We start from the raw sequence: 16,907 nt of genomic DNA on the forward strand, positions 1-16,907 counted from the left end.
ATATTCTATTGATATCCTATAATCAGATATCAAAATCCGATACTTTTCCCTTTCAGATTTTCACATTTGATGCATTATGTGTTTATTTTTTTATATCCGATGCATGTTTACGTTATTTGTTTCTTTTTTATTGTCCCAATAATTAATTAACCATAACAACATTTAATATTAAAAGGTTTGTTTTATAAAAAATTAAATAAAACCGTTAACTTAATTCTAAAGACTGTTTACTAATATATATTTTGAATATGTTTGTTTATAATGTAAATTATTTTATTTTAAAATAAGTAATTTATTAATTTTTTGTTCTTGTTTCTTGACATATAAATGTAGATGAGAGGCAATATTTTAATATATAACAGAAAGTTGACTAAAAATTTATATATCTATATCTATATATATATATAAAGATATTTATTTATTCTTAGTAATTATAATAGTGTATATATAGAGTAAATAGTTAATTACTAAAACCAGTGTTTTGTTATAATTATTTAATTTTGTTAATATAAAAAAATCATTTTAAATGTTTAATTTTTATATATAGAAAATGTATATTTATAATTATTTAAATTATTTTTAAGTTTATTATATTATTTAGAAATGTATAATTTATTGTATTAGTTTATGATTTTATAATTTAATTATAAATGTTTAATTTATTGTATTAGTTTTTTATTTTGTTAATTTTTTGTATAAAATAAATTGTATGAATTTTTTAATTTATTAAAAAAGTTTGGTATTTCAAATTCATATAAAAAATTTAAATAACTTTTTAGGTAGTTTTAAGTATTATTATTTTAGTGTTTTTTTAAAAGTTTATAAATGTATAACTTATTGTATTAATTTATGATTTTATAATTTAATTATAAATGTTGAATTTATTATATTAGTTTTTTATTTTGTTATAGGTGATTTAATCTAAATGGATGAATATTCTTATGGAATGAATTCTCATATTAAGAAAAATAAAAAAAACTATAAAACAAATAAAACATTAAATAATTGAAAACAAAAAAATTTAATCAATTTAATTAATTCATTAATATATTATTACAATTAAAAAACTTTACATTCTATAAAATTATAAAAGTTAAAAATAAATATTAAATATTTACAAACTAAATTATTTCATTCAAAATAAATAAAATTAATTCAAATATTTATATAAATAATTAATTAATTAAAATATAACAATTTAATTAAAATAAAAATGAAAAACTATAAAAGAAATATAAAATAATTAAGAACAACAAAATTTAATCAAAATATAAATAATTATTTATTAAAAAGAATATGTCTATGAAATAATTAAATATTATTAACCATAAAAATAATTAAGATAAAAAAATTTAAAATTTATAAAATAAAATATTTTATAATAATAAAAAATCTAAACAGCAAGTTTATAAAACATTAAATAACTAAAAAATGAAGAATGTGCTAAATCGAATATTGAAAACGGATTCAGCTTATATTAGATATCCACGTTCGATAGAGGCTGAATCGATTTTTTGACGTCTGATACAGCAAAACTGATAGACCGCATATCAATCATTAAAACTCGTGTATAACAACTTCTAATATCTAAATCCTAACTCTACAATCTACTATAATAATTACAACATGCTATAAAAATGAAAAAAACGAATGCATCAACTTTTGGACAATGACAATGGACGAAAGAAAAAGATGAAAATGACTAAACATGAACAAAACCAACTTCAACCTCCACGAACAAGAAGCTGTTTATGTGTGCCTAAAAGCAGAGACTGCAGGAAGACAGAAAAAGCAAGCGAGGATCGAAAGAGAGAATGAGATCCGATTCAAGAGAGAAATATCAGATTTCATGCGCAAGAAATACGCTTGACTACCAACCTTTGGGAAGCTCAATGGACGAACGAAGAGGACGAAAGTGGCTGTGTGGCTGCACAAACAATACCAAACAATACCAAACAAAGTTGCATGTGTGCTCGTGTGCGCTAGGAACCAGAGAATGCAAGGAGAGGAAGCAAATGGAAGCGAGAATAGAGAGAATGAGATCCGAGAGAAATATCTAATGCGCCAAAAATTTACTTAACTGACAAAGCTGTTTTTAAAGAATCTTTGACCATTCTTTCTTTTCGTTTTTTAAAATATTAAAAGTGTCTTAAATAGCGATAATTTAGGTATTGTGTAAAAATTTGGAGGTGTGGTGAAATGATTGAAGAAAACCCCTTCAAACATTGACCATATTTTCCAGCATTACCAACTTCTAAATCAATTTCTAAGCTATACACTAGTACTGCTATAAAGTTAAGCATTGTAAATCTTTCAAACCCAATTCCATTGGCCCAACCAGAATTAAAACCATCGTATAACCAATAGATGCATGGTGCATGGCAATTAATTTGACCAAAAGTTTTCACACACACACACACATATATATATATATATATATATATATATATATATATATATATATATTAGAAGTCACTAGGAATTTTCCAACGTCATTTACACCATGTACTAATGATACTAAAATCATCAATGCATCCAATGAAAAGAAAATACCGCCAGTCCAAATCTGTATGACCACCTAATTATATAAAAACAATATATATATATATATAACTGCACTACATTATTTTTAGAAAAAAAAAATCTTACAAAGCTTGCTACTGTGCTAATTTATTTTCTAGAAAGAAAAACAATGCATAGAGAAAACATTCCTTCAAGGTGCTGTTTTCAAGAGATCATGTTGCAGCCTTCTCAATGTTTCCATAATAAATTCATGAATCAAACTTAGACTCTACTTACTCTTGGTTGCACCAGAAAATCATGTACCCCATTTAAAATCCAAACTGCCAATGGTCATAACCTAACTCATACAACACGGTTTTTATTGATATTCAATTAAAGAGCATGTTCTCTCAAAACTAATACCAACACCCGTGATAATGTTAGTTATGGCCCAGCCCATCCTTCTTTCCCCTTTTTATTTTCCTTCTTTTCGTCTTACTGTAATTACACAATTCACTTTTCAATAATAAACATCTGTTCTGGATTCTTCTCTTGTGCACTCCATCTCTTTCTTTCTGTGCTTTTCGTTTCACAGTGCGCGTCATCTCTTTCTCTATGTGTTGTTCGTTTCATTGTGCTTAGGGTTAGATTACAGGTTCTTCTCCTCAAGGTATGACATTTCGTGCTTCTTTCTTCATTGATTTGTATTGCAAATATCTTGAATGTTCTTTACTCTGAACATTTTATCTACTATCTTGATATGGTATCAGAGCTCTTCTTTTGAAGAGGTATCAGAGCTCTTCTTTTGAAGAGCTCTGTTGCGTAACTTTGCTTTCTCTTCTCCCTTTCTTATGGTTTTTTCTTTCTTTCTGGTTCTCGCTTTAGTCATGGCAGAAGAAAGTTTCATCCACAACTACTTGTACCTTCATCCCGGCGAAAACCCAACTGCTGCTCTTGTTTCACCGGTTCTCGATGGTACAAATTATCATTCTTGGAGTCGCTCCATGTTAACTACTCTTAGCGCCAAAAACAAGATCGAGTTCGTCCTTAGGAATGTTCGTCCTCGTGACAAAGACAAGTCGGAGCATATCGCTTAGAATCATGGAAATAATATGGTTGTCTCATGGATCGTCCACTTTGTTTCCATGTCCATCAGACAAAGCATCATATAGATAAACAAAGCCTCGAAGATCTGGAATGATCTAAATAACAGATTTTCTCAAGGAAGTCTCTCTCGCATTTCTAGCCTTCAACTTGACATTGCAACCCTTCATCAAGGTGACCTTACCAGTTCTAAGTATTTCACTAAACTTTACGTTCTTTGGGATGAGATCGAAAATTTCTGTCTAGAACCCCTTTGCACCTGTAAACCCGAGTGTGGTTGTCAAGTCCTGACTGTTGTGAAACAAAGGAAGCAAGAAGACCCAGTTATGCAATTTTTACGAGGACTAAATGATCAATTTACTAATGTTACCTCGCACGTGCTTCTCTTGGACCCTATTCCGGACATCACTAAAGTTTTTTCTTTGGTGGCACAACAAGAAAGACAACTGTCCAGTTGAAATATGATTGCTGCGGTCAAGACTCGGGACACTGGTACTGCCATCGCTTGCGCCACTTCCACCTCTTCCACCGTTTGTAATTATTGTGGAAAGTATGGGCATAGTGAAGTTGTTTGCTACAGCAAGAATGGCTTCCCTAATCAAGACAAAGGATTCAAAAGCACACCAACTGGCAAAAAACATTGCACTCATTGCAATAAAAGCGGTCATACGGTTGAGGTTTGTTATAAGAAGCACAACTATCCTCCAAGACATAAGCTCTATAATAAAGCATGCCCAGATTCACCATACGTCTGTTCAAGAAGACAATGCGAATGTCAAAGATAACAATTCTGATAGTGCTGATGACATATGCCTCACACCTCAACAATTTCAAGTTGTTGTAGAGCTCTTGAAAATCCAGAATCTGAATTGTGCCTCTACTTCTGCTCAAATCCATCACATTGGATCTGCTTCGGCCAACCAACCTTTTCTAGGTAATATCAGTCTCACTCTTACTTCCAAATATACTAAAAACAATTGGATTCTTGATTCTGGAGCAATAGATCATATAAGTATTTCTTTACGAAACTTTTCATCCTATAAAAGAATCAAACCTATTCCAATTGCTTTACCTAATGGTAATATTGTTCATTTTGAGTATTCTGGATCTATTATTCTTAACAATAAGATTCACCTTTTGAATCTCCTTTATGTCCCGCAATTCTCTTTTAATCTTATCTCTATATCTCAGTTGATTTCTTTTAATAACTATGAATTAACCTTTTCCTTTCATGGTTGTACTATACAGGACATTCAAACCAGAGAGAAGATTTTTATAGCTAAACTCACTAGTGGCTTGTACATTTTAGACTTTTCTTTAAACATACTTACTGCCACTAGTGTAGAAAGAACTTTAGACGTCTGTTATTTTGGGCTTTTAACGTATGATCTCTGTCCGACGTCTATATGGGTGACGTTAATGAGACGTCGGACCCTTTAGGTCAGACGTCTCTATAGATGTCAGACCTATATAGGTCAGACATCTATATAGACGTCGGACCTATATAGGTCAGACGTTTATATAGACGTCCAATCCATACAGGTCAAACGTCTCTGAGGTTGCTCCTGACTCATGGTGATTCGAGTTTACAACTTTATATTTTAGTTGAAGAGAATGTATTTTACATTTTTTTTATTGGATGGTTATAAAAACGTAGTGGAGGGAATTAGAGGAGTACAAAACGCAAGAAATTACCGCCAAAGAACGCCACCCAAGGACACGAGAATAACTGCACCAAAACCCAATGAAAACACATTTTAATCTGTTCAAATGAAAGATAATGCATCAAAGAGTGATATAATCGGAGTAAAATTAATTTAAAATGGTGTAAAAGTGAGAAAACGAACCTGAAAAGCGTAACCCGTAGAGAGAAAACACGACGAAGATGATGAACAATGAGTGCGCGTAACGGCTGTCTCGCGTTAATGCCGAAATTTAGACGTCGGTTCCCCCAAATTAACAGACGTCTAAATAAAATAAAAAATTATTTTTTATTAACTTTTTCGTTTAGTTTTGGCGTCTATTCGGAGAAGCCGATGTATATGAGTATTTAGTCGTCGGGCCCCTCCATAGCCGACGTCTAAATAGTTGTTTTATTTATGAAAAATGCCACCGGTCATTTTTTACGTTGGATATTCGAGGGTCAGATGTCTAAAGGGTGACGTTAAAGGTCTTTTCTGCACTAGTGCTACTGCAAATTTTGCCAACAATGTTGTAAACAAAACTAGCCTATGGCATCTTAGATTAGGACATCCTTCTGACATTAGATTGAATTCTTTGAAACTTAAATATCCTTTCATTGTTCATAATTCCACATACATATGTGATGCTTGCCATCGTGCTAAACAAAGAAATTTACCTTTCTTTAATAGTACCTCTAAAACTATGAAAATATTTGATCTTATTCACATTTATATATGAGGCCCTGCAACATTCTTTCTATGCATGGATTCAAATATTTTCTCACTATTGTTGATGACTTTTCTCGTTACACTTGGCTAATACCTATGATTGACAAATCTGTTGTTAGAAAAATTATCACTGATTTTATAAGAAACAAAGAAAACCAATTTTCTACTACTATAAAAACCATTTCGTACTGATAATTGTATTGAATTTGCTATGCATAATTTTTTATCCCTTAAAGGTATTAACCATCAAACCACTTATAATGAAACCCCTCAACAAAATGGCATAGTTGAGCGTAAACACCAACATTTGTTAAATGTCACTCGCTCCTTCTTGTTTCAAGTTAATTTGCCTACTATTTTTTGGTGTTTTGCTGCTGAACATGCTACTTTATTGATCAATTAGATGCCTACCCCCTTACTTAATGATGCTACTCCACATGAAAAATTATATGGGAAACTGTATGATATTTTTGTTCTGCTTTGGCTGTTTATGCTATATTAGCACTTTGACTGCTCATAGAAAAAATATTTGATGCAAGGGTTGTTCCTGGCATTTTCCTAGGTTTCCAACAGAACACCAAAGGTTGTCAGTTCCTTAACTTACAAAACCATAAGATTGATATATCTCGCAATGTGCTGTTTCATGAAAATTGTTTTCCTTATACTTCTTACTCTTTCAATAATTCTGGTTCTAACTCTTTTTTTTGCCTATTCCTCAAAATTATAGTCATAATTATGATGATATTAATTTTCCTAGTAATAATGTTTTTGTGCCTACTGCCACTGATACTAATGTTGCTAGTGATATTTTCCCTAGTACCAATGACACCACAAGCATCACAAACATTGCTGAACCTCCCGTAGCTAAAACATTCAACGATGATGTATCCAATATAAATGAGCATGTTGACACTATTAGGTGTTCCATTAGGCCCAAACGTCCTCCTACATATCTTACATATTTTCAAACTAATAACATTACTAGATATCCCATTACTAATTTTCTTCCTTATGACAAGTTATCCTCTGATTTCAGGCACACCATCCTCTCTATTTCATCTACCACTGAACCTCGCACCTACAAGGAAGCATCTAAAATACCTTAGTGGACTCAAGCTATGCAAGATGAACTCAAAGCCTTAGCAAACAACAACACCCACTAGTACAAAAACACCATATAATGTCGTTGTTTTTCGGCCTTTCACGTCGAATTCGAAGTCGACGTCATATCGGGAGACATTAAATTGAAGTCGAACATAGAACAATTTGACGTTAAGCAAATTAACGTCGAATTTTGTCAATATTAAACGTTAATAATTTTTTATATTTTTTTCAATTAATTGTGATCATTTTTTACAACTCTACGAGACCTGAAAAACATAAAAACAACAAAGTGCAATTTTTTATAAGCATGAACTATGAACGTGTAGTGTAGTATCAACAACAAACAACAATAACAAACAAAAAACAAGTTCAATCAAACAACAACAACAAACTGGTTAAACCAAACAATAACAAACAAGTTCAACAAAAGAAAACAACAAACAAGTTCAACATATAAGTTCTTCAAAACGAAAATGAAAACTAACCTTCAAAAGGTGGGTTCGTCGAAATAAAGTGTTGCCACCAGTAAGAGAAAAAGCAGAATGCGCCTATGAACACTAGTACAAAAACAGCATATAACGTCACATGTTCAACGTCCAACCATTGAATAACCAACGTTAAAAATGAGCGGTGACATTTTTGTAAATAAATGCAATTATTAAACGTCGTTTAGAATTGTAATTCGACGTAAAAGATATAAAACGTTGAATGGCTTTTAAATTCTACTTCAAAAGGTTAGTGAATTCAATAAAAATTTGAGCGGGAGATTGAAAATTCATTCACTTTATCTTAGCGCGCGATATCCTCTTCTCTTCTCAAATTTTTCTCGAACGAAGTTTGACGAGCATCACATGTAATCTTTCTTTCATTTGATACAAATGCATGTTAGTTAATTATTTTATGTATGATTTTTGTTTGTTTTAATCGATTATTTTCGTGCTCTTGTCCTTCATAAGCGCATTTTGCTTTCTCTCTCACTGTGACGAAACTTTATTCCGACGAATCCACCTTTTGAACTTGTTTGTTGTTTTTTTGTTGAACTTTTTTGTTGTTATTGTTTAGTTGAACTTGTTTGTTGTTGTTGTTTGATTGAACTTCTTTGTTGTTGGTTATTATTGTTTGATATTGATGCTACACTACATGTTCATAGTTCATGTTTTATAAAATACCAAACACTGAAATTTGTTGTTTTTATGCTTTTCAGGTCTCGTAGAGTTGTAAAAAAGGATCAAAATTAATTAATTTTTTTATTAACGTCAAATATTGACAAAATTCGAGGTTAAGTTAACGTCGTATATTAACAAAGTTCGACGTTATTTTAACGTCAAATTTTTTAAATTTGATGTAAATTTAACGTCTCCTGATATGACGTCGTTCGCAAATTCACAGTTAAAAACCCAAAATATTCGACGTTGCACGCGATTTTTGTACTAGTGGAAGGACAAGAACATGAAAATAATCTGTCAAAATAAACGAAAATCATACATAAAGTAGTTAATTAACATGCATTTGTAACAAATGAAAGAAAGATTACATGTGATGGTCGTCAAACTTCGTTCTAAACAAGTTTGAGTAGAAAAGAGGGTATCGTGCGCTAAGATAAAATGATTGAATTTTCCCGCTCAAATTTTTATTGAATTCACTAACTTTTTAACATCTAATGCTGGTACATTCGACGTTTTATATCCTTTTGACATTTAATTCTAGGGAATTCGACGTCGTACATAAATACATTTTCACCTTCACGCCAAGCATTTTCACAAAATTTACCCAATATAATAGATTGACGTCGAATTACAATTCTAAACGACGTTTAATAATTGCATTGATTTAGAAAAATGTCACCGGTCATTTTTAACGTTGGTTATTCAGTGGTTGGACGTTGAACACGTGACGTTATACGATGTTTTTGCACTAGTGACCTAGACCATCACTGACCTTCCTCTTGGCAAAACTGTTATTGGATGCCGCTGGATATACAAAATCAAACACAAGTTTGATGGATCTATTGACTATTTTAAAGCTCGCCTTGTAGCTAAGGGTTACACCCAACTTGAAGGATTAGACTACCTCGAGACTTTTGCTCCTATTGCTAAATTAACTACTCTTCGTCTTCTTCTCGCCATTGCTGCCTCTAACCACTAGATTCTCAAACAACTTGATATCAACAATGCTTTTCTTCATGGTGACCTACATGAAGAAGTTTGTATGCAACTTCCTCCTGGCTTCACCCATCACAACCCAATCAGGTGTGCAAACTTCAAAGATCTTTATATGGGCTCAAATAAGTTGGACGACATTGGTATGACAAACTTTCCACTTTTCTTCTATTTAACAATTATACTAGATCTAATGTTGATAATTTCCTTTTCTTGAAACATGATACTTGCTACACCACTTCCATCTTAATCTACGTTGATGACAATGTTCTTGCGGGTAACGCCACTAAGATACAACATATCACTACTTCCCTTGATAGCCTTTTTCACATCAAAAACTTGGGTGATCTCACCTACTTTCTCGGGTTGGAAGTTGCTCAGAACAGTTCTGAAATCCACCTCAGCCAATGCAAGTACACCTTTGACCTCCTTACAGAAGCTGTAATGCTCCATTGCGCCCCTATGCCCACTCCTATTGCACATTCTTCACGTCTTACTAGTCAAGGCGACCTCCTTAATGATGAAGATGCCTCCTCCTACCGAAGACTCATTGGCCGCTTCATATATATCTCACAAATACCAGACCCGACTTCACTTTCTCTATTAATAACCTCAGCCAATTTGTTTCCTCTCCTACCACACTACATAACAAGCTGCTCACCGCATTCTTAGATACCTCAAGGGAAGTCTTGACAATGGAACCCTCCTCCAAAGCAACAACACCAATCAACTCAAAGCCTATAGTGATTCTGACTGGGCAACATGTCCCGAATCCAGAAAATCTATCACTGGTTAGTTCATCTATTACGACAATTCCATCATTTCTTGTAAATCCAAAAAGTAGCAAACCGTTTCCAGGAGCTCTTCAGAAGCTGAATATCGGGCTCTAGCTGCTGTCACTTGTGAACTACAATGGTTGACCTACATTCTTCAAGATCTTCGTATTATCACCACTCAACCTGCTATATAGTCAACTGTGACAATCGCTCCGCTATCCAGATTGCCTCTAATCAAGTCTTCCATGAACGCACCAAACACATTGAAATAGAGTGTCACATTGTTAGGGACAAACTCAACACTGGCCTCCTCAAACCGCTCCCCATTTCTATCACTGAACAAGCTGCCGACCTCTTCACTAAACCACTTGCTCCTGCAATTTTTAAGTATTTTCATTCCAAGCTGGGAATAACCGACATCTACTCCCAGCTTGAGTGGATGATAATGTTAGTTATTGGGCCTTTAGCCTTGCGGCCCAACCCATCCTTTTTTCCCCTTTTTATTTTCCCTCTTTTCGTCTTACTGTAACTACACAATTCACTTTTCAATAATAAACATATGTTCTGGATTCTTCTCTCGTGCACTCCATCTCTTTCTCTCTATGCTTTTCGTTTCACTGTGCGTGTCGTCTCTTTCTCTATGTGTTGTTCGTTTAACTGTGCTTAGGGTTAGATTACATGTTCTTCTCTCAAGGTATGACTTTTCGTGCTTCTTCATCATTGATTTGTATTGCAAATATCTTGAATGTTTTTACCCTGCACATTTCATCTACTATCTTGATAACCCCTACCAACCATAACCACAAGATCAAGACTTGCTATTTATCCAGTTCGGCTTTCGTCAAGAGAAACCTAATCGAAAGCGCACGGTCTGTTGTCCAAACTCATATACACAACTTGGCAGCTCATATGGTGAATGATTCATGCCAAAATAACAAAAACATATGACTACTTAGTCATATCAGTCACCACAACCTTACAATGCACTGAGAGAAGAGTAAAAATCTTACACTACACACGTAATTCACATACCTGGCCACTGCACCTGCATTCAAATTCTGCCGAGAACAATTGTATACACCAAGGAATATCATATGCTCATAAAGCTATTCATTACAACCTACTGCAGGTATGGACTAATCAGCAAGGAAAGTGGACATAGAAACATACTGAAGACCATAACAAAGTATGACAATATCGCAGAATCAAGGGCAAAAGGTCAGCTCCCCTACCTTGTAAACCAGAAGCTAGCATGACTCCAACATGATTCCACAGGCACACAGCCCAAAGCTCTTCCTAGACGGCATCTGTTACGCTCTCTTTTCTCACTCTATCAAGGAACAATCCAGTGCACACGATTCTCCTTTACTCACAATAGCAACAAGGTTTTTTCCGTTTCTAACCCTACCTAAAACTTAAAAACACTTGCCCCTACCTGCCCCCACGAAACCTCCTTTACTAAAAACTCTCTTACTCTTAAAAAAGAAGAAAAAAAAATCAGTTATAGAAATTGATTCCCCCCGGACGTGCTATCAGTCTTCATTATTTTTAAATCAACCATGCTTAACTAAACTAAAAACAATTACGTGGCAGCCCTTAAAAAAGGAAATAAAACAATGCAAGGTATGCTGGCCTAGGTTCAAATCTCTGTACTTTAATTTGCAAACCAAACATATCAACCATCAAAATATCAAGATTTATATGATCATATCATGCGTCACAAACATATAAGTATATTCGTACCTCCCATCAATAAATACTAAAATTCAGTAGAGATTGAAAACGTGATTATTAGTGCAATAAGGAACTCTTACTAACCAAGCTACATATAGTGAAAACATAAACTTTCTTATATATAAAGAAACCAAGCTACATAAGTGAAAGCATAGACTTTCTTATATATAAAGAAACATGTAACAAAACACGTAATCCTTTTTATTACAATTACATTGAATTTTTCCGACTCTTACATTATTTGGTTTAATTTATATTTGTTTTATTTTTTGGAAAATTGAAGTCGATAATTGATGAGTGCATATTTATGTTTATATTTAACCTTTAATTTTGGATTGGTGTTTGTGTTTTTAGAAAAATTTAATTAAGATTTTTTTTATAATTGGGTTTCTTGAGTATGAAATACAAAAATATGTTATAGATAATCTTTTAGTTGTATAAATGTTCTTTGAAATTTTTGATGTGTGTTGATATAACTACAATTAAGTTGAATTCATAAAGATGTGAAAATAAATTGGTGAAAATCTCATAACACCTTAAAAATAAATCCAAGAATAGAAAATAATCAAAATCATAAAAATTCAAGTCAAACATTGCATAAAAAAGACAAGAAAAACATGAAAAAGTAAACAAATATGGCTAAGTCCAGAATAAGAAATAAACAACAAAAATTGGACCTTAGCTATTTTTTTTCTACAACAAAAGTTGCAATAATTGATAAATTTTTATGATTAAAGATAATTTGGGAAAAATATACTTTTAGATATTTTATTTGATATTTTTAAATAATTACTTTATTTAACTATATTAGTAAATATTAAAAGATAATAGTTTTCAATTTTTTTTGAATCTAGCAAAGATCTTCTTAAATATTTTTAGACTTTCACAACAACCAAATATATCTTGAAGATATTGGATTATTCAGAAGATAATTGAAGGAGAATACATTATTAGAAACAAGATTACAACAACAAAAGAGTCAAAAATAGAACCTAGTCTAATTTTTATATGAAGAGACCTAAGGAAACATATTAAGGGGCTTAGGAACCTTTTGGAAACCTAATTTCGTCCTCTCCACCATCTTTTGTGTTTTTCACCACCTCTTTTTTTTATGTTAAATTTACATTTCATAGAGTGTTAAGCATTTGAAATTGATTATGCTGTGATTTCTTAATTGTATTCTAGGGTTAAATGAATAGATTTGCTTTTTTTTTTTAATTTTTGTGATTTTTTTTTATCTATGTTTTTTTTATAATGGCTTAATACCACTTATGGTTCTAATTTTTGTTAGCTTTGTTCGAAATGATCATAATTTTTTTTAACGTTCAATGTAGTCCTAAATATCATAATTTGTGTTCAATTTAGTCCTTTTTGCATACGTTGTTTAAATCGTTAACGACACATCACCAATCAGTGAATTATATGGCACTTATTAGCTAACGTGGCTAGGACTAGAGTTGACTAAGGATGGTCATGCCAATGAGGGCTTGACATGTGGCAACCCCTTTCTTCACCCAAAAATTAGGGTTTCCGATTTGCATCGGCAGATTGGGAAAAAGCTTGGTCGATTGCCGTCACGCGAGAATAAGGTTTCTCCTTCACGGCGGATATGGTGAACTTCGTGATAGTTGGTTTGCTTCTAGGTTTTTATCCTGCAGGTGAATGAAGAAGGCGCGGTGGAGAAGCTTGCAGAGAGGTGTTGGTGCGATTTGGGTTTGCGTTAGCGATTTGGATTTTTCTCACGAGAGGTTGATGATGATGTTGGTGGCTTTTCACCGTTGCAGCGCGAATTGCGCTTCTGGTTTGAAGGAGATTTTTGGTTCTGTGGGTTTTGATCTTCTGTGTTTCAGGTTGGTGGTAGCTGGTGGAGAATGAAGAAGCTTCACGACGTTGCTCAAAGGTGCGAGGAACTCACGATTCGGTTTCACGATGCTTGTGTCGGAGCATTTGGAACAACGACGCGACCATCTGGTTAGGGTTTCGAAATGTGTGACGATGGAGGTGCGAAGATGGTGGCTGGCCGTGAGCGTGGCGGCGACGATTAGGGTTGGTAGCTAGGGTTTCTATGTAGGGGGAAATTAGGGTTTCTGGAGGTAGGAGATGATGATGACGTGTCAAGGGTGATGTGTCACTGATTGCACAGTTGGACATTTGGCCATTAACAATTTAAACGGTGTTTGCAAAAAGGACTAAATTGAACACAAATTACAATCTTTAGAACTACATTGAACATAAAAAAAATTAGGACCATTTCGAACAAAACTGACAAAAATTGAGACCATAAATTATATTAAGCCTTTTATAATCAAGTAAAAGTAATGAATTTTACATTATAGCAAGTTAGGACGATGTTAAATCTACATAAGATATCATTTATATGAGTCTAATAATTTTCAATTTTAATTAATAATATACTTTGATTAAATTTGGAAACTATGTGATTGAATGAGTTTTGCCCAATAATTGATATCAAAGATAAAAATTTTAACAAAAATTAATCAATAATGCACTTTGATTAATTAGTTTTTTAGTTGATACAAGAGATAAAAGAATATACATGATCAGACAAAGTAATACTTAATTGATGATGTTCTTTAATTAAATTAACTATAATTAATCTACAAATATTTTGATTTTAATTGATAGTGTATTTGATTAATAGTGAAAACTTTTATAAATTAATTGAGAATTTATATTGATTAATTTAAAAATTTAAGACAAATTAATTGATCAATAATCTTTAAATAACCAATTATAAGCTCTAAAAAGACAATGAAATTAACCAATTTTTTATTTTTTTCTAATTTTATTTCTTGCTTTCATTTACTATTTTGTTAATTAATGTTTTACTTATTTTGTTTATTTTTATCTTCTTATATTAATTTTATTTATTTGACTAAATTTTTTGTATAATTTTTATAATAATTAATTTGTTAGAAATCAATTAGTTGAAAAATGATTTAGAATTAATTTTTTCTTAACTAATATTTTTACTATTGATTTGATTTTGATAATACTGAAATTGAAATTATTATAATAAAATAGCATTAATTTGATGACATCAGCTATATTTTATTAATTATTAAACACACACGAAACTTAATTAGTTGCAATGACTTTTTATTGAGAAAAAAATCACCAAATTCGTGGCGTCTTAGTTTCACAGGGGAAACTGAAAAAGTATTGTAAAGCAGAAACTCAAGAAATAGGCATGCAGCAGAAGGTTCATATGTTTGTAGAATGTATCTGGTTGGGATCACAGCAGTTTGAAGAGTTTCTGTAATCGTTGTTTTGGAGCCTCATGCTATCAAGGTGTGATCTCCCTTTGAGTTCTTTGGAGAGGTATCCCCTGTAGTATTCGGTTACTTTAATTGACCTGAAAACTGCTGGTGTTTTGGGAGTAACAAGGCTTGGTGCTGGACCTATAGTTACTTCCATGCTGGGGTTGTAAAATGCAGCTATGGAAAGTCTTTCCTTCTCTAAGTTCACTGTTGCTCGGTGCTCGATGCTTCGATAAATCCCATTTGTCATTATCTACACACAATTGCTTCGTTAAGGTAACGATCAAACATCTTTGCAAAACCTTAGTTATTAAAAGATTCATTTAATTAGCTTCCTTTTGTTAAATGCTAATAGGGTTTGTTGAATTATGAGAAATAATCAATGAATCATTAAAAATTAATAAATTTGGGGGTGAATTAGTTAAATACCTCAATCATGTCTCCAACGTTGATGATGAAAGAATTGGGGAGGGGTTTTACAGGGATCCACAGTCCATCTTTGTTGATCTGAAGACCTTCCATTTCATTGGCTTGGAGAAGGATAGTAAGACCTCCACCATCAGAATGCGGATTCAGTCCCATAACTAGCTCTGGTTGGGGACATGGCGGATAGTAATTCATCCTCATTGATTGAACTCCATCACCAAACAACTCTCTAATTTCCTTTCTCTCCACACTCAGGGCACTTCCCATTATGTCAATGATTTTTATGGCAAGCTTTTTCAACTCGCTACAATACCTCTCTAAATCATCTCTGCATTCAAATCACCCACACAAAAAACATGTTCAACGGAGTAAATTGCAACGCCATTATTCAAACTACTAAATAACTTAGTCAAATTCATTTGGTCTCTAGTTTTTGGTTTGCCCTATCAGTTTTCTATTGTGATGCAGTAGAGTTGACTCTGTCACTTTCATTTGGTGTTTTTTTTGTTGGCACTGAATGTACTTGGACACTTTTGTTCTATTCGATTAGAAAAATTAAATAATTAGGTTCATACGTTGAGACAAGTTTGACTGATGTATCAAAACTAGATATATCAGATCAAATTGATGATCTGATTGGTTATGCAAATTGAAATTCATTTATCTAGATCATTTAAAATTTTATGATCCCATTTACCTGATTCAATTTGTTATTTTTCTTTCTTTTTACTTTTGAATATATATATATTTCTAGCTATTTTATTTTATGAAGTTGCATCATATTCATTTTTTATTTATAGATTTTCTCAGAACCATTAAAACGCACCCAAAACCCTTCTGAACGGACGCCATGTGTCAAGCTGAAGGGAGTCAGAAATCAGATAGTGGAATGCAGGTGTCAGCAGAGGAGCGGACGTCCGTTTTAAGCAAAACTGAGTTTTTGGAAAATTACGTCACACTCTCTACATGCATCTTCTTCTCAAAACTCTGATTTTCTCAAATTCTCCTCCTTCTCTCTAAAAGCTCTCCCTTCTCTCTACCAAAACTCACCCTTTCTCTTCTCCGATCACTGTTCAGGCACCGTAGAAACACTACCGGCGTCCAGAGCTTCAGATTGAACCGAACGGTTTCGGGTTCTGAACTGGTAAGTTCTTCTTCTCGTTAACCGTTCGTTATCTGGTACATGCACACCAAGTTCTGGTTGCATGGTTTCGTCTTGTTTGAGCCATTGTGGGTTTTCTGTTGTTTGATTTAGTTTGAAGGATTTTTGAACGTAAGGGTAGAAGGAAATTCAGTTAGGCGAACCTTAATTCTGTGTCTAGGACGTTCGTTCACGCTTAGAGGTAAGGGAAGCTTATTAATTTAATTTACATGATTATGTGTTGTATGAACGTTCGTTGACTAGATGAT

At 32.9% G+C, this 16,907-nt stretch overlaps 1 protein-coding gene across 1 annotated transcript in view; it reads right to left on the reverse strand.

Annotated features, from left to right (window-relative positions):
- Nucleotides 1-14,902: 14,902 nt before the first annotated feature.
- Nucleotides 14,903-16,907, reverse strand: part of LOC108319714 (protein SRG1) — a 34,885-nt gene continuing 32,880 nt past the window's right edge. Inside the window, exons 3-4 of the mRNA XM_017550940.2 lie at nt 15,501-15,825; nt 14,903-15,324 (exon numbers count right to left, since the gene is read on the reverse strand). Coding sequence (XP_017406429.1) covers nt 15,016-15,324; nt 15,501-15,825 — 634 coding nt within the window. The 3' untranslated portion in view covers nt 14,903-15,015. The remainder of the gene's footprint in view (nt 15,325-15,500; nt 15,826-16,907) is intronic.

The sequence above is a fragment of the Vigna angularis genome, chromosome 1 (genome assembly GCF_016808095.1).
Source record: "Vigna angularis cultivar LongXiaoDou No.4 chromosome 1, ASM1680809v1, whole genome shotgun sequence".
NCBI lineage: Eukaryota > Viridiplantae > Streptophyta > Magnoliopsida > Fabales > Fabaceae > Vigna > Vigna angularis.